General features: G+C 40.8%; 1 protein-coding gene across 3 annotated transcripts in view; it reads right to left on the bottom strand.

Annotated features, from left to right (window-relative positions):
• The window catches only part of hmgcll1 (3-hydroxymethyl-3-methylglutaryl-CoA lyase-like 1), a 100,393-nt gene that overhangs the window by 64,741 nt on the left and 9,410 nt on the right, over window positions 1-26,242 (bottom strand). For all 3 annotated transcript variants that reach the window (XM_043679339.1, XM_043679346.1, XM_043679331.1), the window contains exons 4-5: window positions 11,705-11,800; window positions 5,166-5,314 (exon numbers count right to left, since the gene is read on the bottom strand). In XM_043679339.1, the coding sequence (XP_043535274.1) occupies window positions 5,166-5,314; window positions 11,705-11,800 (245 nt within the window). The remainder of the gene's footprint in view (window positions 1-5,165; window positions 5,315-11,704; window positions 11,801-26,242) is intronic.

The following is a 26,242-nucleotide window of genomic DNA, read 5'->3' as shown; positions in this document are numbered from 1 at the left end:
CAGGAATGAGGGTAGGGTCAGTGAGGGATCAGAAATGGTGGGGATCAGTGAGGTTTCACGAATGGGGCGGGGTCAGTGAGACAGGGAGGGATTGTAAATTGAGAGTTCAGTGAGATGGCTTACAATATCTCCATAAACATAGAAACTGCTGTAACAATTGTCAGAAAAGAACTTTCCATTCCATTTTCTAAAATTAGGGCAGCCTTCTATTGAAAATACAAAGAGGCTTTTGAATTGATTTGCCTGCTGTCTAGTGAAATATCTAATGTGCATTCACTTTATTAAAATCCCTTTATTCGGAAACTATAAGAGTGCATACATGAGCCAGGTTATTATAAACCAAGCACTTTGCAGTGGCTGGATTTGGCAAGATGGCATGCTTTGGCAGCACACGGAAATAAGAATTAATTTTTGTATCACATACCAATTATCAATCACTTCAAATGACTTTGTGTCTATCTCTCAGCAAGAATAGGCTGCCATCTTTTCTGCGTCTCTGGAATGCTCTCGTAAATTCTGAAGAACATCTGGAAGCATTTTGTTCATTATAAAATGTCACTGCGGTTATTAACATTTTTGCAGCTTATTTAAAAAGCTGTTCTTTAAAATTTTGTTTTGCTGTGAAAAGTTCTCTTATCACCACTGGCAAATGCCAATAAAGTTATTCATTATAATTAGCATTCAGTTTTTGTTTTCTACATGGAGCTCTAAAAAACATTGTGGAGAGTGTACCACAAAATAATTAGGAACATGTTATTTGTTGCAAGCTACCAGACCTCACCCTTATATTTACTGAACTCGAACCATTGATTTCCAAGTGCACTTTAAATTGCTGGGGTTCTTTCTACATTCAGTGCGACTCTTTATGGCTGCAATGTGTGCGATTTGAAATGAGAATTCATTCCTTGCATCCATTGTAATATTAGGACAAAATGCTATGCATCTGAAAATATATTTAACATATCCAAGAAGAGTCAAGGATAGGAAATTGTAAATAGAGTCCTAGCGGCATAGAGATGTACAGCATGGAAACAGACCCTTCGGTCCAACCCATCCATGCTGATCAGATATCCCAACCCAATCTAGTCCCATCTGCCAGCACCCGGCCAATATCCCTCCAAACCCTTCCTATTCATATACCCATCCAAATGCCTCTTAAATGTTGCAATTGTACCAGCCTCCACCACTTTCTCTGGCAGCTCATTCCATACCCGTACCACCCTCTGCGTGAAAATGTTGCCCCTTTCGTGTCTTTTATATCTTTCCCCTCTCACCCTAAACTTATGCCCTCTAGTTCTGGACTCCCCAACCCCAGGGAAAAGACTTTGTCTATTTTCCCTATCCACGCCCCGCATGATTTTGTAAACCTCTATAAGGTCACCCCTCAGCCTCCGATGCTCCAGGGAAATCAGCCCCAGCCTGTTCAGCCTCTCCCTATAGCTCAAATCCTCCAACCCTGGCAACATCCTTGTGAATCCTTTCTGAACCCTTTCAAGTTTCACAACATCTTTCCAATAGGAAGGAGACCAGAATTGCACGCAATATTCCAACAGTGGCCTAACCAATGTCCCGTACAGCTGCAACATGACCTCCCAACTCCTGTACTCAATACTGGCATCGTTAATCTTCTCATTTCTATTAAGTAACAGCTTTTGGAATTTCACTGTACCTCCAATACACCATCTGATGTATATTTCTGAAAATTCAGGAAATAAATTAACTTTGTACTCTTTATTAATTCAGCAGAGGCTGAGGGGAGACTTGATAGAAGTCTATAAATTATGAGATGCCTAGATAGGATTGACCATCAGAATCATTTACCAGACTTGAAATATCTAATAGTAGGGGGCACGCATTTAAGGTGAGGGGGAAAGTTCAAAGGAGATGTGAGGGGCATGTTTTATACATAGAAAGTGGTAGGAGTCTAAACACACTACCAGAGGTGATGGTGGAGGTAGACACAATAGGGGTGTTTCGGCAACTTTTAAATAAGGACATAAATATACAATGAATACAGGAATATTGACCAAGGGCAAGCAGAACAGATTAGTTTAATTTGTTGTCCAGTTCGACACAACATGGTGGACCGAAGGGTCCGTTCCTGCGCTGTTCTGTTCTTTGTTCTATGGTCTACATTCTAATTCCAGTAGCTATTTCAAATTAGTAAAGTATAATTTTTTCACTGGTATAATTTAGAAGCGATTTCTGGATTAGAATAACAGGATCAGGCCATTTGGCCCATCAGGTTTCAACCAATGTTGTTCTTCACATGAATCCTCTGATCTAATCCCATTTCCTATAATGATAATTTGCAAGATTGCTGTCAGAGTCCCCTCTTTTTCTTTGCTTTCTTCTTTCTGAAGTGTAAACTGACAGGGTCAACTGACAATTTGATCTTAACTTTGAATAACTTCTTTAAAATCATGTCACATTTGAATGTTAACCTTCACTAGTTGTTTTAATTCTTCTCTGGGGATCCCAAAATCTTGAAGTCAGCCTTCTCTGATATTTGAGGGAAGATGACTTAGTCAAGAGTTCTTTGTCATTTTTTCACTCTCCATTGTCTTCCCTTGTGTGTGTTTAGAATGTGAAAAATCATGCTGGGATTGACTGATTGACCAATTGATTACCCTTCCTTTTGTGGCTCTGAGATGGTGGTAGTAGATCTTCAGGTATTCCATGCTTTTGACATCAGCCATCCCTAATGTACCTACAGAAAATCACTCCAGTGCTCGTTGCACTAAGTTTGTCTCGCACACAGTGTGCTGAGTTAAGTAGAGACCACTAGAGAATGGTGGAGCAGAACGGGTAGGGGCCAGAGGAATCAGAAAGGAGTATCCACAACTGACTCCTGGCACCAGGGAAACTATTGCCAATCAAACTGGAGCCCAACATAGGGAATCCTCCCTGACAGCAGGAGAATGCTGCGGCACAGTGGCACAGTGGTTAGCACTGCTGCCTCGCAGCGCCAGAGACCCGGGTTCAATTCCCGCCTCAGGCGACTGACTGTGTGGAGTTTGCACGTTCTCCCCGTGTCTGCGTGGGTTTCCTCCGGGTGCTCCGGTTTCCTCCCACAGTCCAAAGATGTGCAGGTCAGGTGAATTGGCCATGCTAAATTGCCCGTAGTGTTAGGTAAGGGGTAAATGTAGGGGTATGGGTGGGTTACGCTTCGGCGGGTCGGTGTGGACTTGTTGGGCCGAAGGGCCTGTTTCCACACTGTAAAGTAATCTAATGCCAATTAGGCTCATAAATGAAACATTTTAAGGCATCTAACCCAAAACCTAACAGAATTTAGTGGTGGCTCAGGGATTTAACAAGCTCCCAGAGGCTGCCTATTAAACCCTGTGGAGGCCCATGCTGGGCCAGTAAAGTGCCCAACTGGATTTAAATTGGATCAGACATTCCGCAGAGAAACAATGCAGGGCTCCCATAATTTCCCACCTGTTTGGTTGCAGGGAGGGGTGGAGTTCTGTAGTATTGGAGCAAAATGTTGGACTGTCCTTTTCTACATTTGTTACTCATTACAACTTTCATTTTCAAATGAATCAATTTCGCAATTTCAAATTTGATGTAATCCATTAACCCAAGGAATCACTGCCTTTGTTATACACCAGTTTATTTTTCCTGCTGTACATTTGATTTGTTGTTTTACCATCTGTCATCTAACTATTTCCCACTGCTGTTCTGTGCACCATTTTCCTCAATAATTAATCTGGGCCACAATCTTTTTGACTTTATTATTCTGTCTATTCCAGTGAAGTGTTTTTCTTATCATTGTGTCCACAGTTGCTACTATGTTCTCTGATGCTTAGATTTCCCAGTTGCTCTATTTCATTATCTATGAACCATATTAGAATGGTGTATCATTCTTTGTTACAGCAACAGAAAATTGCATTCAAAATGGTTCTGAATGCATTTCAAATAAATATCATCCTTGCCAACACACACTTTGCACCATCCCATCCTTCTGCAATCCAAAATATTTCTGGAAATTTTTTTAAAAATCTTTGATAATTTATCCACAAGATAAATCCTCAATTTCCTTTTGACAAATTATACCATACTGCAGACTCTTGTATACAGTAGCAGTGTCCCTGCCCGTAGGCCAGAAAATCTGGGTTCAAGTCCCACCTGCTCCAAAGTCATGTCCAAAAAAGTTAATTCAAGATACTTCATAACGTGCTAACTTTTACACTTTGTAAGCTATATCCAAGGACCTTTGATTTGGATGAAAATTTGCTCTTTAGATCCTAATGGATTTATGTTATGATGTTGCATCTCATTAATATTGCCATCCCCTGGTCCCTCAAGCAAACCTTTCTCAAAGTCTTACCCTGACTCCTTTTCCATTACTTGACTCCATCTTCTGCTAACACCACCAGCCCCCACTCCCACCTCCACCAGTGATTCCTGGATGTGGATTTTAACCATTCCTCCCAAACAAGAAGCCATTTTGTTGTGTCAAATCATATTGTAACAACTGAAGGTGAAAGTGCATCAGCATCTTCTTAACGACCAATAAAAGGCCTTCCCACTTCCATTTAATTTTGAAAAATTAAGAGAATTAAATCCCTTTAGTTTACAAAATGGGATAGGTTCACAAGTTGAGATTCTGTATTTCAGTCAGATGAGTACAATATATTGTCCAAAGCAGCATTGCATTCCAATGAGAAAGTTCAAAAGAAATGGTTTCTCAAATGTTTAATGAGCATGTATATTCCTCATATTCCTTATTCGGGAATGGGCAGTAATTTATCTTGTCAGATTTCCTTGCAGCGTCTTGGAATGATCTAGTGAGCACAAAATTAATCATTGTTCTGGCCGAATCGACAATCTTTAAATTAATTCTCAGGGTTTAAAAATGACATAAAATACTGCAGACCAGAATAAAAATGACCACCTGAGCAACACTGAATTTGGATGAAATCGAGGATGTGATTGCATAGCAATTCCTTGGTTTCTCAATTTTCAGTTCTATTGATTTCAATAAAACTTATGAATAATGAAAAGATAGAAATAACTTCAATGAAAAGATGTTACTGTCTCTGTAGATTACGGATTAGAAAATTCTTTACCTGAAAAAACATATATTTGGGATCCTTTCTATTCACTTTAATTGTTACATAGATAGATAAGTTAAGATAAAGGAGTTTATCCACACATACCCTCGAACTGGAATGTTGCCATCTTTCGCTGAACTGATAACTTCCTCAAACCGTTGCATACTTTCCTCAATGGAACAATTTGTGTTCACCTGACTGAACGTTTCAGAGGCTGCTCCAAAAATGGCCACTTCTTTTGCTCCTGCTGCAATCTGAAAGAAAATAATGACCATATGGCATGTAATAAATGGAATACAAAAAAAAACATAAGAAACTGGGATAGGTTATATGATCCATAAGACCTGCAACACTAATCAGTAAGATGTACACCAGCTCTACCCTGCCAAACTCTTCCCACTTCCTTACTGCCCAATAATCTATTGATTTCAATTTTGAATTTGCCCATCAGTGGAACCCCTGGAGTAGGAAAATCACAGACTCTCAGTCTTCTGAAGCAAAGCAGAATAAATCTGCACAAAATATTCAGGTATGAACTCATGAAAGCTCTGCACACCTTCAACAACACATCCTTCCTCTTACACTGCACTTACCTTGCAATAAAGGCAGATGCACCATTTTGCTTCCTAAATTATTGCTACACGTGCATTTTAACTTCCAATGATTCACGTGCAAGGATACCCAATTTCACCTGAAGGCCAGCATTTAGTAATACCTTAAAAATTCTGCTTTTCTACAACACAATGTATTTTTATAGAGCATCTTTAATGTGGTGATACATTGCAAGACCCTTCACAGACACATTCAAAAACAAAGAATGATAACAAGCCTCACAAGGAGATATTGGGGGTCAGATGAAGACAATTTTGGTCAATGAGGTAGGTTTGAGGATGTGTCTTAAAGGAAAAAAGTGAAGTAGGGAGGTATAGGTTAGGGATTTCCAGAGCTTGGAGTCCATGCAACCAAGGCATGGCCACCAATGGTAGGATTGGAAAAGCACAAGAGGCCAGAATTAAAGGAACTCAGATATTTCAACAGCTAGGAGCAAACTACTGCAGATGCTGGAATCTTTACTGAAAACAAAAAAATGCTGGCGATCACAGCAGCATCCATGGAGAGAAACTAAGCAAGCGTTTCATGTGGAGACTCAAAATGTTAGCTTGCTTTCTCTCCATGGATACTAATTCATCCACTGTGATCTCCAGCATTTTGTTTTGTTTTTAATATCTCAGAGGCTTGTGGATTTTGGAGCAAATTACAGATTTAAGGAGGGGTGAGGCCATGGAGGGATTTAAAAGAAGGATGGTCATTTTAAAATCATGGTGTTTCCTAACCAGGAGGCAAAATAGGTCAGTGGGCACAGGGATGATGGTAAAATGGGACTTGCTGAGAATTGAGACATGGACAGAAGAAACTTAAATGACCGCATGTTTACAAAAATTTGAGGGTGACTAGCTAAGTGTATGTTTGATCAGTCAAGTCTAAAGGCAATGATAGGGGCATTGGTTCAGAGGCATGGATGTTGGATAGCTCTATCAATAAATTTATAACATAATTAAGTTGCCATCTTCAACATTACATTCTTCAGTGATTGCGAATGCACTTTTCTGTTGACCAAAGCACTTTGATTTTGGAAAAACATTTCACTCATTCCCAATGACAAAGCTGTCTATAAAGTACATTGTCTTGTCAATTATCATCATTAAAATGAAGCATATTCCTCTCCTCAGAGCAACAAGCTCTTGATTACTTGCCCATGTCTTAATCAGCTTTATTTTATCGCTATGGGCAGAACAATTCTATGGATCACCATTTTACATGTTTTTCAGGCATGAAAAAGTAAATTGCTCAAAGTATTTCTTCCCAATTAAAATTAGTCCCATTCTTTACAGTAAATTAGCTGTAGGATCTGTTACAACATAGGGTAAACACTCCTGCTTAATTTACAGCAGCAACACAGAAAAGATTTATCCCGTGCCATAATCTGTGAAAATTCGAGAGGCCAAGAACTACTTAAAATAAAAATTAACAACTTTATTTCTTAAAGTATAACAGAGAATAATTAACTAACAATGATTTACAACTCCTTCCTCTAATCTATCTTTTACCTTCACTTTTATAATACTGGTCGGCTAAAACTCCCGATTAAGATTTACAAGACAAAACTTCTTATCTCAAAACCAGGCAGCCTTTGGTTCTTCTCTGGGTTCTTGTCTTCTTTTCTTCTTCTTGGGGATCCTGCTGCACAGGTTACTAATTGATAAAGGTACCTTTGAGAGAGCTATTTTTCAGGCAGCTTCTACATGCTGGCTTGGCAATTCTCTTCCCAATTATTCAATTTTCCCAGTCTTATACCCCCAAAGCATCGGATTGTCTCATTGGCTTTTAAGATAGTCAATCTACTAAATTCAAACCTGATTGGAAATTGGTCTTTATTATTTGGGTATAATTTAAACTGATTGGCCTAATTCAAATCTGTTTTTGTCTCCAGGCAACCAGCTACACTAACTGCTGAACCAAAAGGTTACATTATATATTTTTTTCAGAACACTTGGTGCTGTCAGGTAGTTCTGTTGCTTTTAGCTCTCTTAAAGGTACAATACGCACACACCTTCATTACAGAGCATATGAAGAGGTTAGATAATGGAATGGAATAAATGACATAGAGGAGAGCGCATACCAATCTAACAATATATTCGAAGTTGTGAGTCTCTGTGGAAATGTCCAAAATATAGCACATAGAATGGACAATGAAAATTCTAATTGAGCAATATTTTATTTTGTTCAATTTAGTGTCATTTTAAAATGAATTTAACTTGATTTTTTTTCAATGCCAGAAAGAAAATAATTTGTAAAAAGGTCCTCAAATATGCATACTTGAACTACAGGAGAGTGTTCACTCTGAGCAGACAGAGCGTATCCTAGAGAACCTTTCTGTTAAATGGAAAATATAAAACATTTGAGCAACCATGACAAATAAGTTGTCCTAATAAGTCATTTTTACTGATATGATTTTCCTGTCTCAAATCTTCACAATTTCAAAACCATCAACTCACAGTCGAAACTAATTCAAGAATTCTTCCCTCAACTTTACTGAACTTTTCCACATGATGTAGTGCACTCTCTAGTTCATAGCTTAATGTCCAATTTTACCTTTAATCATAATGCCTGGGAGAAATGGGACTGTGGGTTTTGTGTCTTCTGGAAGCTTAGAACAAGCATAATCAGCATTACTACTGGCAGAATCTGAGTTGGAATCCATTTGCATCAGGGGTGTAATCTTTTAACATCAATGCAGAACATTTTCAGTGGAGCAACCAACAATGCACATCGACCAATCCTTAACACTCAAATCATAATTTTCTAATCTTTAACACAAAATGAGGGCAGATATTGTGATTTTTCAATCTTCACTCCAGGGAGAAGAACCCAATATTGGCAGTAAATTGTTGCAAAATTAATTCCTTTGTCTGGATCTTCAAAGAGCTTAAAATAACATGTAAGCCAGGTTCTTTCTACCTGAAGTTTCTATCTTTGCATGGTAGATTTTGTTAAATCTATTGAGGTCTTCCTTAAGTTTGCCTGTTCAAATGGTTTCATTTTATCACTAACATTGATGTTAAACTAATAGGCCAGTTGTTATCTGCTACTGTTTTCTGAGCCTTTTAAAACATTATTATTAGATTTGGATGTTACTAATCCCATTGAACTGCATGCGCTTAACAATAATCATGCAATGAGAACCAGTGCCTCACAAAAATTCTCCTTGTTATAAAAGATAGAAAGATCCCAAACTCAGTCTTGCCAGGTATAGAAACAGGTGATCCCATCCTGCATTCCAATGGCTGTGGTAAATTAACTCTCAACAACATGAGGTTCAGGAAGAAAAGAAATATTCAACCAAAGCTCCAAGTTTCCTCTATTTTGTTCTTAGTAAACTGGAGGCCATCTAAAACTCTGCTGCCCAATGTCTTAACTCACAGCAAGTCACTGTGCTCTCTGATTCACACTGGTGCCTGATCAAGAAATAGCTTGAATTTAAAATTCCTGTTGTTTAGAAATCCTACCAAACCCATACCCTTCCCTATCTCTATCTCTGTTAACCGTTTTAACTCCACAAGGCTCCAGGATACCTGAACTCCTCTAATTCTGGCATCTTATCTGTCCTCAATTGTAATTGCTGCACCATTAGTTACCGGGCCTTCAGTTGCCTCAGTCTCCAGGTCTTAAGCACTGGAAGTCCCTCCAAAAACTGCTCTGCTTTGCTTTTCTCTTTAATGCACTTCTTAAAACCCAACCCTTTGGCCAAAAATTTGGCCATCTGACTTAATATCTCACTCTGTGGCCTAGTGACATAATATCATGTGCATTGCCATAGGACAATTAATTATGTTAAAAGGTGCTACATAAATACAAGCTGTTGTTGCTACCTTTATTTGTCCTACCTTTAGCTGTCAGTAAATTCAGAATTATGGTTCCTATGTACGAACACAAATCCTCTTCTTGCTAGCTTTCTCTATAAAATATACAGATGTGTGACACTTATTCTAACTCTTTTTCAATCCAAACAATTTACACAGCATAATGATTTCATGGAAATAATCTTCTGTTTCTTTCTCTTATTTATCTTTCCTTCATGTCTACCTGCTTTCTTTCAACTCTTTTTTTTCTGTCTATTCACTTTGATTTACCTCATGACCTTACTGCTTTGCTTAGCTCCATTGGCCAGATGGCTAGGTTGCAATGCAAAGTTACATCACCTGCATGACTTCAACTCCTGCACCAGCTGAGATTACCCTCAGGAAACGTCCTTCTCAACCTGTTCCCTCGCTTAAGGTATGGTGACCACTACCTTATCCCTGTATTTCCCATAACTTATTCCATCTAGCCTACACATCCCTGCACACTATGGGCAATTTAGCATGGCCAATCCATCTAATCTGCACATCTTTAGACCATGGGAGGAAACGGAAGCACCAGGGGGAAACCCATGCAGATATGAGAAGAATGTGCAGGAACAAAGTATAAGTTTGACATTCCAACAATATCCCTCCACCGAACCTAAACCCTGTTACAAGTAGCCTATGTGCATCTTTGGGCTTTGGAAATGCAAAAAGAATATTCGATTTTTACACTTTGAAACATTTTTGAAAATGCTGCAAGTAGCAGGAATAGACAGGCAGGAGGTTGGATGAACACAGCAAACCAGGCAGCATCAGGAGGAACAGAAGTCAACATTTCAGGTGTAACCCTTCTTCAGGACTAGGGCTGGTTGTAGGGGGAGCTGCACGTAAAGGGCGGGGTGTGGGGGAAGGGTGATGAAGTGAGGATTGGTGAAGACAGGTAGAGGGTCAGTGGGAGGAATGAATCCGATTGATGGCAGGGAGGAGTGGAAGGGAGGAGGAAGGGCTGGGAAGAAGGTTGGGGGTTGGGGAGGGAGGCTATTTGAAATTGGAGAACTCAATGCTTAGTCCTCCAGGCTGTAGGGTGCTTAAGTGTTGTTCCTCCAATAGGGACTGTGGTTTGTTTTGGCAATGGAAGAGACCAAGGATGGTCATGTTGGAAAGGAAGTGGGGAGGGGAATTAAAATGGGCAGTGACTGAGAGGTCCAGTCAGCCCCTGCGGGCCCGGCTGAGCTGCTCGGTGAACCGTTCCCTAAGTTTACGTTCGGTCTCCCCGATGTAGAGAAGACTACATTAAGAGCACCTGATGCAGTAAACTAGGTTAGAAGAGAGGCAGGTGAATCTCTGTCTCACCTGGAAGGACTGTTTGGGGCCCTGGATGGAGGTGACGGGGGAGGTGTACTAGCAGATTTGCATCTTTTCTAGTTGCAAGGGAAGATACATGGGGGTTCAGTGGTGGGGGTGGCGTGAACCAAGGACTGTTGGAGGGAACGGTCCTTGTGGAAGGCAGAGAGGGATGGAGAGGGAATGATGTTTTTGGTGGTGGGGTCTAGCTGGAGTTGGTGGAAGTGTTTGAGGATGATGCGTTGGCTGCAGAGACTGGTGGGGTGGTAGATGAGGACAAGGAGGACTCTGTCTTTATTGCATTGGGGGGATTTAGAGCAGTGGAACAGGGAATGGAGGTGGTGCAGCGGAGGCTCTGTCTGGATGACAGGGGAAGGAAAAGCACATTGTTCAAAATAGGTGGACATCTGGGATGCTCGCAAGTGGAATGTCTGCTTATCCAAGCAGATGCAGCAGAGGCGGAGGAATTGGGAGAATGGGTCGGAGTTCTTGCAAAATACTGGGTGGGAGGAGGTGTAGTCCAGGCAGTTATGGGAGTCTGTGGGTTTGTAGTGAACATTCATCTGGAGACTGTCGCTGGAGATGGAAAGGATGAAGTCAAGAAAGGGAAGGGAGGTGTCCTAGATGGACCAAATCAATTTGAGGGCGGGATAGAAGTTGTTGGAGAAGTCAATGAACTGCTCCAGTTCAGCCTGGGTGCAGGACGCTGCACTAATGCAGTCATTGATGTAACGGTGGAAGAGTTGGGACACAGTGTCTGGGTAGGTACTGAAGAGGGAAGAGCAGTATTAGAAAATTATAACCAGAATAATGGGCTAACATTTAATGGTATAAGATATACTTTTACCACAATTTCAAAGTACTTATAACATCAGTAACATTCAGAAATACACTCACAGCGTCATGAAAGCCATGGAGATTTGGTGTTAATACAGGATAACGTACTTGTGGGAATTTCTTTATTCCTTGCATGACTTCTGTGTGATCTGCCAACTGACAAAAGTAAATGCACAAAATGCACAATGTTATTAATTTGTTCTTCTCAAATACTCAGTGATATGAATAGATACAAAAAGACAGTTGATAAGATTTCACAAGGATAACTGTTAGCAAACATGTAAAACTCTTGAGGTAGATAAGGAGTTGGTGAGGAGATAGAAAATAGACATAATGGATGTTACTTCATTTGACAGGAGATGACAAATGATATCTCCCAGAAATTGTAGCTTTTCACTACAACTGACTTAGATGATGGCACAACCACCATAGTAAATTACAGAACAGATTTAGTAACTCATCTGATGCTTGTAAGGCCTGTGGGTCATCAACAGCAGCAGAATTGTATTCAACCACAATCTGTGAATTCATGGCCAGGCATCTACACCCTCTCCACCATTACCAACAAGCTGGGAAATCAATCAGGTTCAATTGATGGTGCAGGTGGGCATGCTACACGCAGCATCAGGAATAACAAGAAGTGAGGTGTCAGCCTGGTAAAGATACAATGCAGAATTACTTGCACATCAAGTAACTTAAATAGTATACAATAGATAGAGCTAAGTGATAACACAATCAATGCATCAGATTTAAGCTCTGCAGTCTTATCCAACTACAAATGTTGGTGGACAATTAATCAACTTACTGGAGGAGGAGGGCCTACAAATATTGCCATCCTCAACGTTTAATGGAGTGGGAGGAAGTGGGTGGGTTGCAGCCTATATATCAAGGCAAGGCTGAACTTTTTGCAACAATCTTCTGCCAGATATACCAACTGAATGATCTAGCCTGGCCACCTCCCAGTTCCCTAAGGTCACCAATATCAGTGTTCAGCTAATATTGTTTACACCACATGTTATGGAATGTTAAGGGGTGATAGTTGGAATTTCCTTCATTGGAAATGGTCATTGCCTGATGCTTAAATTATGCAAATGTTAGTTGCCACCCATCAGCCCAAGCCTGAATGTTTTCCAGGTCTTTCTGCATTTGGACACTGTGTCTTCACTATCTGGGGAGTTGGAAACGATGCTGAACATCATGCAATCATAATTTAATATCCCACTCTGACCTTATAATGGAGTGGGGTACATTCAAAAAGCAACTGAAAATATTTGGGTATAGGATACTATAGTAATGATTTCATTTAATTCATTCATAGGATTTGGGTGCCATTGGCTAGGCCTGCATTTATTGCTCATCAATTATTGATCAGAGGGCCATTAAGAGTCAAACACCTTGCTATGGGTCTGGTGTCACATGTAGGCCAGACCAGGTAAGGATGACAGATTTCCTTTCCTAAGGCATATTAGTGAAGCAGATGGCCTCTTTTCTTCTAAATGGTTATTTGGTTATTATTAGACTCTTCATTATAGATTTGTTTTAATTCAAATTCCACAATCTGCCAAGACAGGATTCAAACCCCAATCCCCAGGACATTACTCGAGTTTCTGGATTAATATTCTGGTGATAACAAGAGCAGGCCACTGTCTGCTAGCATGCAGTGATGTCCTATGGCTGGGATGATTAATCTGACAACCACAACTATTGCTCTCCGTGCTTGGTACAACTTCAACCAATGAAGAGCTTTTCCTTGATTGTCTTTCTCCCTCAAATTGGCTTAAGACTCGACTTGTGAGACTGAGGACCTCAGGAGGATGCTGAGATAGATTGTCCACTCAGTATCGCCGGCTGAAGGTGGATGCAAATACTTCAGCCTCCTCTTCTGCACTAATATACAGGGCTTTCTAACATGAAAGCTGACGGTCTTTGTAAAACGTATCACCTCCAATGAGTTGCTTAATTCTCAACCACTATTCATGATTGGATGTGGCAGGACAACAGAATTTTGATATGATGCACTGGTTGTAGAATCTCTTAGCACTGTCTACAGCATGCTGGTTATGTTATTTGCTTTGCAAGTGGTCCCGTCACCAAGTTGAGAACTCATTTGTAGATGTGCCTGTTGCTGTTCTTGGAATCCCTGCCCAAAGTCTTCACTGAACCAGAGTTCATTCCCTGGCTCAATGGTAATGGTAGAGTGAGGGATATACCAAGGGAAGAGGTTACAGATTGTGTTTGAATGCAATACTGTTGCTGCTGATGGCCTACGACACCTCATGAATACCTTAGTTTTGATGATCTGTTCAAAATCCATCCCACCTAGCAGTGCCACACAACATAATGGAGGGGATACTCATATGAAGGTGGGATTTTGTCTCCACAAGGATTATGAAATGATCACTCTTACTGTCATGGACAGATGCATCTGGAGCAAGCAGGCTGGTAAGGATGAGGCCAAGTATGTTATAGAGTCATAGAGTCATAGAGATGAACAGCACGGAAACAGACCCTTCGGTCCAACTCATCCATGCCGACCAAATATCCCAACCCAATCTAATCCCACCTGCCAGCACCTGGCTCATATCCCTCCAAATCCTTCCTATTCATATACCCATCCAGATGCCTTTTAAATGTTGCAATTGTACCAGCTTCCACCATTTCCTCTGGCAGCTCATTCCATACACATATCACCCTCTGCATGAAAGAATTGCCCCTTAGAAGTCTTTCCCCTCTCCCCCTAAACCTATACCCTTTAGTTCGGGAATCTGCCACCCCAGGGAAAAGACTTTGTCTATTTATCCTATCCATGCCCCTCATGATTTTATAAACCTCTATAAGGTCACTCCTCAGCCTCCAATGCTCCAGGGAAAACATCCCTAGCCTATACAATCTCTCTCTATAGCTCAAATCCTCCAACCCTGGCAACATCCTTGTAAATCTTTTATGAACCCTTTCAAGTTTTACAACATCTTCCCGATAAGAAGGAGACCAGAATTGCACGCAATATTCCAATAGTGGCCTAACCGATGTCTTATACAGCCACAACATGACCTCCCAACTCCTGTCCTCAATACTCTGACCAATAAAGGAAAGCATACCAAACATCTTCTTCACTATCCTATCTACCTGCGACTCCACTTTCGAGGAGCTATGAACCTACACTGCAAGGTCTCTTTGTTCAGCAACACTCTCAAGGACCTTACCATTAAGTGTATAATTCCTGCTAAGATTTGCTTTCCCAAAATGCAGCACCTCACATTTATCTAAATTAAACTCCATCTGCCACTTCGCAGCCTATTGGCCTACCTGATCAAGATCCTGCTGTACTCTGAGGTAATCTTCTTCACTGTCCACTACACCTCCAATTTTGGTGTCATCAGCAAACTTACTAACTATACCTCTTCTTCCCTCGTGTTGGTTTCCTCAGCATATACTGCAGACCCAGTCTAACAGCTATGTCCCATAGAGGTTGGCTAGCTCCATCAGTATTGGCACTGCCATGCCACTCTTGGTGGTGATCATTGAAATTCCCATCCAGAGTACATCATGTGCCCTTGTCACCCTTAGTGTTCAACATGGAAGTGATTCATCAGCCAAAAAGGAGCAGTCAGTAGTTATGAGCAGTATGTTTGATCTGATGCATGAGATTTCATGTGGTCCAGAGTCAATGTTGAGGACTTTTAGGGCAACTTCTTCCTGACTGCATATCACTGTGCTGCCACCTCTGCTGGGCCTGTCCTGTTGCTGGGATTGTAAACAGGGATGGTCTGCTTCATTGCAAGATATTGATTCTATGTCAATGACTATGTCAGGCTGTTGCATGCTTAGTCTCTAGAACAGCTCTCCAAATTTTGACACAAGCCTCCAAGTGATAAGAAGGAAATCTTTACAGGATTAACTGGGTGTTACCTCCCATGAGTTAGGAGTCTTCTTTCACATACACATACTTCATCCACATTCTTCCTTTCCTGACCTGAATTTTCCTCCATCAACTTGCACACATTTCTGGTAATTGTCCTGACATAGCTTTTTTTTTAAGCACAGCAAGTCCTTTAATCTCAGAGGTCCTGATCCTCCATCAAAAGAACTTTCTAATTATTCTTTCCTGTGCCAGTGGTCAGAAATGTAATCCTTCACTTTCTGTTTTCATGGACCATTCCAGCTGTTCCCTCCCCTTAAAAAAACTTTCACCTCAGAGCTCAATCTTTGTTGTAAGTAAAGTTGTCAATGATTCTAATGATCATAGTCCCCTCAGATAAGTAAATACATAGCTGAACAAAGAACACTACAGCATAGGAACAGGCCCTTTGGCCCTCTGAACCTGCATTGACACATTTTACCCTTCCATACTAAAACTGTCTTTACTTACAGGATCCTATTCCCTTCCCATTCATGTATTTGTCCAGGTTGACCCAATCAGTGATGCCCACATAGCTTCTTGAATGCTACTATTTTGGTGGCTTCCACCACCTCCTCTGGCAGCACATTCCAGGCACTCACCACACTTTATGTGAAAAACGTTCCTCACACATCTCTTTCAAACATGCCCCCTCACACCTTGAACTTGTGTCCCCCAGTAATTGACCCCTCCACCCTGGGAAAAAGCCTCACAACTTTCCACTTTAACCATGCCATTCACAATCTTAGAAGCTTCTATCAGATCGCCCCCTCAACCTCCTGCGTTCCAGGGAAACCAAGCCCAGTCTATCCAAATGTTCTTCATAGCTAAAATCCCCCAAAGCAGGCAACATCCTGGTGAACCTTTTTTGTACCCTTTCCAAAGTATCCACATCCTTCAGGTAGGGTGGTGACCAGAGCTGCTAGATAAACAGCTAGATAAAATTGGAAATGTTAGCATTGGACTGCGGAACGTGGGGATTTGCTTTCATTGAGACTGTCCCAGATGATCCAAATCAATGTCAAGTAACTGGAGAAGGTGGGACTCATCTCATTTGAGCAGAAGTGGACATGTTGGAAGATTGAATAGAGGTGTCCAAGATTAGGAGAGGGTGTTGATCAAGCACATAGCGGGGAGTGCTCCTGTTCAGTAATGACAGCAGACCGATTTCAGTTTACTAAAAAATGTCCAAAGAGAAGGTAAGCAGGATTTTATCTTTGCTCAGTGAGTTGTGATCTAGAATAAAATGCCTGAGAGGGATCTGTCTAAAAGGAATGGGATACATAGATGAAAAGGAGAAATTTGCAAGGTTGCAGGGAAATGGCTGTGGGGGATTGGCCTAAACAGACATCTGACAGAGATTGAGCACAAAAACAATAGGTCAAATCATTTCCGTCTGTTCTGTATTATTCCATTCACTGACTCTAGCTGTAACATTTTTAATCTGCCAGAGGGAAAAATCAGTAATACTGGGATTGAAGTACACAAGACAAGCCAGGGCAGTGCGTACAATTTGCCAATTTTACTGGATTTCCTTTGAGGTCAGAATTTCAATCCAGTCACCATCCCTTATATTACCAAAGGTAAAAAGGTTCATGTGGCTGATGGGACTGGACCTTTATCCTTTAACCTTTCTTTCCTTGACTCTGCAAGGTTCTTTCTAACCCCATGCTACACAGTCCTCTTCCTGCACCTGTCTCTTTCTAGTTGCTGTGCCTATGTTGTGGCCTAGCAGTATGGCCACTGGCTAATAATCTAGAGGTCCTGGCTAATGAGCTGGGGACCTGCATTCAAATCCAATAAAAATATGGAATTAAAAAGTGACCACTGTCAACTGTAAAATCCCGTCTGGTTCACCAGTGTCCTTCAGGGAAGGAAATCTGCCATCTGTCTCATCCATGTGAAATTCTAGATCCACAGCAGCGTGATTAATTCTAAACTGTATTCTAGATAATTAGGGACAGGCAATAAATGTTGACCCAGTCAGTGATGCCCATATCACATGAGAGAATAAAAGAAAATTAATCACCCCCAAGTTATCAGACACTCACACTCCACATCACTGAATCTGAAACAGATTTAGAAAGAGAGAGTTCTACAAGTGCAGTCATCCTGCACAGTTTCAATTTTCACAGATTCCTACATTTTCAGATTCTTTTCCTGTGCTGACGTTTCCAATTCTTAATTCACCTACATATGTCCAGTGCCAGCCAAATTGTCCTTAATACTCCATACTACTTGATTAGTATGCTTGGCCTGAGCAGTCAACCGACTTATTGAATGCTATTCTGGCTGAATTCCCTCTAGTTTGTTTTAAATTCCTTTCTGAAGTTTGATGGCAACAGAAGCAGAAGAATTCCTTGTATGTTTGTTCAAATTTCAGTCCCATTGCTTTGGCTGGACAGCATCTGGATTTTAATTTGGGCTTGAGTAGGGAAGTTTGTTGTGAATTTCTCACTAAGTGACGGAGGTCATATGCAGTCATACGAACAATGCTTCTCGGGTCATACCTCACCTACCTCAGACTCCTCTGCCTGTTCATTCCTGAGACACACTCAAAACTCCCTTGCTGTGGTTTACCTGTTTGCCAGTCTTCCCTTCCTTGGCTCTTCAATCCTATCTCGTGTTCTACTCCTGTAACCTTGCAAGTTAATTTTCTCCAAGTGCCCAATCAAGTTCCTTTTGAAATCATTCAATATCTCTACTTCTACCCCCTCGACACAGCAAGTTCAAGGCTGTTACCACTTACTACATTAAAACAAGTTATTCCTCATATCACCCACATCTTTTGTCCAAATCTATGTCATCCTGTCCTTGTACTATCAGCTTTAAGGCAGCTTTTTGTTATCCATCTTACCTAATCTTGTGCACATTCAAAAATTCACACACTATTTCTAGTTAGTATGAATTACTAGAGACTTGACATTAATATGATGTGCAGATGAGGAGTTATTTTCAACTTCAGTAGCTGTGTAACAATGTATGGGTGCAGAAAAACCTCTGGTCCCTTATTCCCTCTCGTCATTATGTTCGTCTGATTTTAACCTGAACTTGAAACCTGGCTTGCTGTAAAGTCTTTGAAGCTGCTCGATGGGCTTGCTTTCTTGTTGGCTGCTCTTGCAAACTTTGAAAAATGTTTCAATGATTTCATTGATTCACTTGGTGATGTTTCAGGCTGCAGCCGGGTAACTTTTCCTGTGGGATCCTTTAGTCAATACATTTTTACTACTGATTAATATATTACCTGACCAGTGGTTCAATAGCCAGTCAACAGTTTGTCAGTTTGAAGTTACTTGCTAGGAGATATGAAAATATACTGTACATACTGTAAATGCAATATGTAGGTTGACTTTTGAAGCCTCAAACAATTCTTTCAAAGAAAAGGGGGCTGTGTTATTAGCTAAATAGACAGTGTGAATTACTTACTTTGAAATGATACATAACAAAGAATATAACAATGATAGTTTATATTAAATTAATCCAGCATGGCTTTTGAATAAAATTATTCTACAAAGATACATTTAACGCCATTCAAAATATTTTAAAACCCTCCAAATTCATCATTTCTGGCATACCATCTAGAGCTTGCTACATTCACTCTGACTTTGGCTGTGATGTCATCATAAGGATCCCAGTCCAAATCAAATGTGGTGCTTTTGGTTTCACAATTATCCTTCGCAACAAATCAACTTCCTTTCCAGCCATTCAATTCCATATGCTACATTATTTGAAAAATCATGTGAAGGTTTGTGCACCAATAGCGTTGCAAGATTTGATGATCAAACCACACAAAAGACTTAGTGAGCCAGCATGCTTGCTTGCTCGTGAAGGTCCTATCCTCTGTCAATCATCCAACTATTCCATTCAGCATAGACGTCAGCCTTGAATGGCTAATCAAGGCACACATCCAAATGTTGAACTTTACACATTAGACCTGCAGATATAACAGCAATGTGAGTGTTATGTCTTCACAGGCACCTCTTAATCCCATTGATGTTATGGGATTGGAACATATTCCACATGACTAAGCTGCATGTACCAGCACCATGTACCAGCACCATGCCTATTCCACACATTATTGATTCATAATGCTATCTTCATTGGTGGAAATGAACAAATGCATTTTCAATGTGGCTTGATATTTGAAACGTAACACAGATTGTTCCATCACCCATGCAGGCCTGTACCACCATGAATTTTGATTTCTCATATCCAATGTTTTTCACAGGAACATTTGTGAACCTTCCCACTCCATTGCTTGGCTGCAGGGCATATCAAAATTAGGGCCCTTTCATCCATGTGACCATTGTGAATAATACTGTCTGAAGATGAGCTGCTGGAAAGTGGTTACTTGGCATCTAGATATTTAAGTGGTTTCTTTTCATTCAATAAGGAAGCTACACCAACTAGCTGTTTCTCTGGCTGCCTGACCTACTGTGCCTTTCAGCGCCACACTCTGGCTCAGGGTTTGATTTGGCCCACTTCACTGCACAGGTATTTCTATTGATGAAATTATGTCTCTGACAATGTCCAAGAGTCCATTCCAGATCAGGCCAGTGGCTGTTTCTCATGGTGCATTTGATGTTGAGGTTCTGCTTCAGGGCAAGTTCCTTCTTCCAAAAGTCAGATCGAGTTTAGATTGACAACAGCATCAAGGGTTATTGGAGGCATACAAGAATGTGGAATTCAGGACACAGACAGCTCATGATCTTATTGAATAGCAGAGCTTGAGGAACGGGACGGGCAACTCCTGCTTCTCATTCTTGTGCTTTTGTATTTTCATACTGGTTCTTCACTGACAGCAAATTCCCTTGCTACAGCACTATCATTTGGTGAATTAGTACATGTTGTGACTTTAGCTTTAAACCAGCTTCATATTTCATGTGTATTGTTGGAAGACCCACCTCTCTCAGTCATTCACCACATGCTCTGTGTGGGCTTGTCTTAAACTGCCCTGTTACAATCTCAGTCGAGACTTATTAAAAAAAAGCAATAAATCCCAGTTACTTACTGAAACAATGAAGCCACAAGACTCAATGATTTAAAACAAGGACTTTTCAGGAAACAGGTGTCAAATAAAGCGCATCTTGAATACTATCCAAGGTAACAACTCATTCTTAACATAGAAGCGACATATATTATAATGTGGAGGTGCTGGTTTTGGACTGGGGTGAACAAAGTCAGAGGTCACATGGCACCAGGTGACTTGATGAATGAACAGCACTCCGAAAGCTTGTGATTTCAAAGAAGCTGTTGGACTATAACCTGGTGTTGTGTGACTTCCAACATATATTAAACATGAATTACCAGGAAAACTTCAGTTGATTATAAACTACAAATTACAAATGAAATAGAAGATACAACTAAGACAACTCGTATGAACTGGTTCAGTCATCCACCCAGGCGAAAGCGAGGACTGCAGATGCTGGAGAAAAGGGTGGCGCTGGAGAAGCACAGCAGGTCAGGCAGCATCCGAGGAGCAGGAGAGTTGATGTTTCAGGCATAAGCGCTTCATCAGGAATGTTGATGAAGAACTTATGCCTGAAATATCAACTCTCCTGCTCCTCAGATGCTGTCTGACCTGCTGTGTTTTATCAGCGCCACACTTTTCAAGTCAGTCATCCACTCAGCTTACATGCAACACAAAGACCTTTAAAACTCTGTCTTCCTTCCAAAATATTTGAGAATTTAGCCTAAACCCTGGCTGTCAACAGCTCACAACAACCTATTCCTTATGGGCTGGTCTATACCAAAAATAATCTCAACTGCAGATCCTGCACAACTCTGCGAACGTTGACCTGAATTGTGTAGATCCATCAATGATACCTTCAAGCAACAGTAACAACTGCAGTAACTATATATTTGCTTACTCCCATCATTTGGATCTAGCATCCATCACCTTCAGCCTACCTGTACTGCAGCACTGGGAGCATCACCTGAGTTCTGATGGTTATGTGTCCTTGCATTGTATATACCAACTTTTGAAACCTTAAAAAGTCCTTCCAGAAAAGAAAAGGGAACATGTGATATATATTGAGTATACAATGTGAAGTATTTATTTTGAAATGGTTACCACCTACATAAGAAAGAAAATAACATTGATACTCTATACTAAATCAATCCAGCACGGTTTGCTGAAGGAATTTATTCTACAAAGATAGCTTTAAACCCACATTTTAAAAGCCACTCTCAATTTCAGTCTTAGATTCCTTAGAAACCTGGAAGGATCATTTTCCTTTCTCAGTTTCCTTTCTGAGTTTCCATTTTCAATTAGAATTGGTCTTATAGAATACAAGCTTTGAAATCCTGGCTTCTATCACACTGCATATCCCACAATGCAGCTGTTTCACCTGCTTGACCCCTTGCTCATAGCTATGTCAAGTCAAACAGGCACTTGTGAAATATTGAGCCCAATAACTAACATCAGTAAAGCATATTGTAGACAAAAAGCATGAGTCAACCTATATGCTCACTAAATACAAATCATAATTTTAGAGACTGAATAAACAGGGTCATCACATATGCTGGGTTGATCCAATCCATGGTAAGACTGTGATATTTCTATTGAGAGGTCATTGTATTTGAATCTAACAGATAGGATTTGGTCAACAAGTTATCCAAATACCCTGAGTATTGTTATTCTATATATAACATAATTTATTTAAAGCCATGTTATCCGAAGTGAAATAAGTAGATTAAAGTTATTTATCATTCAATATAGTGTATAGTTGCAATACTTGCTCCTATATTGGATGTAAGAAAGTAAACAAACTTACAAGGATTGTAGGCATGGCCTCTTTCATTTTGAAAAATCAAATAGCTAGGAGTTTTGCCCTATAACTTGCATGAACCTGGACATCTCCAAACTATTAAAAGTCACATTTTTTTTAAGTATTAATGAAGAAAACTGGAATGGTGTTGAAATCTAATATATGTGATGTGAACTAAAACAGATGATTCCCAATCCTTTCAGAATGTGTGAAGTGTTTTTGTAAGCAGGAATATGGTTCTCGTTAAGCCAAAGACTAAAATAAATCCCAGATCAGTTCACAAGCAATTTCCTATTAAATGTGCAATTTATAAATACGGCAAAAAGTAAACATTGTGTAAAGAGAGGGAAGTCTGGTATACCTGAGCTAAGATGAGTAAATGGCTAAAGATGATGGATGTCTAAAATAATTATCATTAAATATGTGTATGGTTTATATACTTACACAACAAAATATTACTGGGAAACCTATATATTATGGAGTTTACAGAAAGACGAAGGAGAAGATTACTACAATTTTAGAGATGTCAACTTTTTTTAATTGCAAAAAATATACTTTATTCATAAAAAATCTCTTTGTATATATACATTGTCAGAAAAGCATTTTGGTTCTGAACAGTTGCTTATCAAGTAAATAAACAAAACAAGGAACTTTGACTTTGTCCACAAAACCAAAGACCTCTCTTCTACATGCTATCCTAATATTTAGACATTTCAGGCTGGGAGAGTCTGATAACTGATTAGACTCCCATTTGCCTTCAGCAGGAAGACCTCAGATAGTGGCCTTTCCTAACAGCATCTTGGCGACAGCTGCCCCAGGCTTTAAGTGCATCGTTTAGCACGTAGTCCTGGACCGTGACATGTACAAGTCTGCAACACTCAATTGAAGTCAACTCCTTGCTCTGGAAGACCAACACGTTTCAGGCAGACCAAACAGTGTCATAGAATATAGAACATAGAAAAGTACAGCACAGAACAGGCCATTTGGCCCATGGTGTTGTGCTAAGGGTTAATCCTAATGTAAAATAAAATAACTTAACCTACACACCCCTCAACTCACAGCTATCTATGTGCATGTCCAGCAGTCGCTTAAATGTCCCTAATGACTCTGCCTCCACCATCACCGCTGGCAACGCATTCCATGCATTCACAACTCTCTGTGTAAAGCACCTTCCTCTGACATCTCCTCTATATCTTTCTCTTAATATCTTAATACTATGACCCCTTGTACCAGTCAATCCTGCCCTGGGGAAAAGTCTCTGGCTATTGAATCTATCCATTCCTCTCATTATCTTGCATACCTCGATCAGTCACCCCTCTTCCTCCTTCTCTCCAGAGAGAAAAGTCCGAGCTTATTCAAGCTCTCTTCATAAGGCAAGCCCTCTAGTCCAGGCAGCCTCCTGGTAAACCTTCTTTGTACCCTCTCCAAAGCCTCTGTATCTTTCCTATAGTAGCGTGACCAGAACTGGACATAACATTCCAAGTGTGGTCTCACCAGGGACTAGTAGAGCTGTAGCAAAACCTCACGGCTCTTAACCTCGATCCCCCTGTTAATGAAAGCCAAAACACCATATGCTTTCTTAACAACCCTATCCACTTGGGTGGCAACTTTCAGGGATCTATGTACTTGCATACCCAGATCCCTCTGTTCCTCCACACTGCCAAGAATCCTGTCTTTAATCCTATATTCAGCATTCAAGTTCGACCTTCCAAAATGCATCACTTCACATTTATCCAGGTTGAATTCCATCTGCCATTTCTCAGCCCAGCTCTGCATCCTGTCTATGTCACACTGCAGCCTACAATAGCCCTCAATACTATCGACGGCACCTCCAACCTTTGTGTCATCTGCAAATTTACCAACCCTTCCCTCAACCTCCTCATCCAAGTCATTTATAAAAACTACAAAGAGCAGAGGCCCAAGAGCGGAGCCCTGTGGGACCCCACTCAACACTGACCTCCAGGCACAATACTTTCCATCTACAACCACTCTCTGCCTTCTGTCAGCCAACCAAATTCTGAATCCAGATAGCTAAATATCCCTGTATCCCATACTTCCTGATTTTATGAATGAGCCTACCATGGGGAACCTTATCAAATGCCTTGCTGAAGTCCGTATACACCACATCCACTGCTCGACCTATCGTGTCATCTCCTCAAAAAACTCAATAGGATTTGTGAGGCATGACCTGCCCCTCACAAAGCCATGCTGACTGCCTCTAATCACGCTATGCTTTGCCAAATAATCATAAATCCTATCCCTTAGAATTCTTTCCAAAACTTTTAATTATTAAATGGTCCTCCAGGCACAGTTGATGTTTGTCTCGGTGTGTGTGTGTCCCGGGGAACGCAGTTCCTGCGTCATGGAACTGCTCACAGCAAACCTCAGTATAAACCACTGCAGTTTCCTCCACACTTCCTTTGCAAAGACACATTCCAAAAGGAGGTGTGTGACAGTCTCAACACCCTTCCCCCCACCCCACAGCCACTTCAAGGCCAACCTGCGGATTTCAGAGATGTCAACATCATTCTACTATTGACAAGCATTTAGCTCTAACACAGGGTTTACAATTGAGTCCATTATGTTTGCTTTTGGGCACCACACTTTAGAAAGGATGTCAAACCTTAAGAGATGATTGAAGAATGATTCCTGAGAATGGCTGCAGTGACAAGGGACTTCAGTTATGTAGACAGATTAGCACTGCAGCCTCACAGCACCAGGGTCCCAGGTTCAATTCCAGCCTCGGGTGACTGTCTGTGTGGAGTTTCCACATTCTCCCCGTGTCTGCGGGAGTTTCCTCTGGATGCTCCGGTTTCCTCCCACAGTCCAAAGATGTGCAGGTCAGGTGAATTGGCCATGCTAAATTGCCCATAGTGTTAGGTGCATTATCCAGAGGGAAATGGGTCTGGGTGGGTTACTCTTTGGAGGGTTGGTGTGGACTTGTTGGACTGAAGGGCCTGTGGGAATCTAATCTAAGACTGGGGAGGTTGGATTGGTCGACATCACAGAAGTGATTTATAGAAGTTTTCGTCATCAAGGGATATGGGGAGAAATTGTTCTCATTGGTGGAAAGGTCAAGAATCTGAAAAGGACAATTTAGTGATTGGCAAAAAAAACAAAACATGAGGGAATTCAGGAAAATGCTGCTTGTAAACATGTGTTTTCAGACTGGAAAGTAGTACCCGAGAGTCTGGTGATGGCAGGTCCAATTGTGGTTTATAAAAGGGAATTGGTTAATACCTTTGGGAATAAAGCTGTAGGGAAATGAGGAAATGAGAAGGAAGGGAGATTAGATAAATTGCTTTTGAGAGAATGGGCAGCGACTCAATGGGCCAAATGGTCACCTTCAGTCGGCAACCATTACTATGATTTCATAATCAAAAACAGAAATTGCAGGAAAAGTGGAGCAAGTCTGGCAGCATTTGTGGAGAGAAATCAAACTTCACATTTTGGGTCGAGTTACCCTTTGTCAGAACATTAGCTCTGATTTCTCCCCATAGATGCTGCCAGACCTGCTGAACTTTTCCTGCAATTTCTGTTTTTGTTTCTGATTTACAGCATCTGCAGTACTTTTGGTTTTTGTTTATGATTTCATGGTGATTGGCCCAGAGTATAAAGTACAGGGGGGTTTCCGGAACCTTTATAAATTGCTGCTTAGGCATCAACTAGAGAAAATGTAGAACACGGAATATGGGGAGTGGGAAATAAAGTGGATTTCAAGCCCAGTGTCAGCTTTGATGGTTATTTGATCTACTCCTACTCTTATTTCATGTGTTAAATATTCTAGCAAGATCAAAAGAATGCTGTCAAATTACCCCCCTTGGCATTCATCATCCTCACACATCATATCAACTGAGAGTTGTTGAGATGTATTCTCCTGCACAGTCTTGGCTGGAACAATAAATAGTGGCAGGGAAGATGAAGATAGAG

Source organism: Chiloscyllium plagiosum, chromosome 3 (genome assembly GCF_004010195.1).
Source record: "Chiloscyllium plagiosum isolate BGI_BamShark_2017 chromosome 3, ASM401019v2, whole genome shotgun sequence".
Classification (NCBI taxonomy): domain Eukaryota; kingdom Metazoa; phylum Chordata; class Chondrichthyes; order Orectolobiformes; family Hemiscylliidae; genus Chiloscyllium; species Chiloscyllium plagiosum.
Note: the sequence above shows the minus strand (reverse complement) of the source record. Positions and strands in the feature narration are given on the sequence as shown.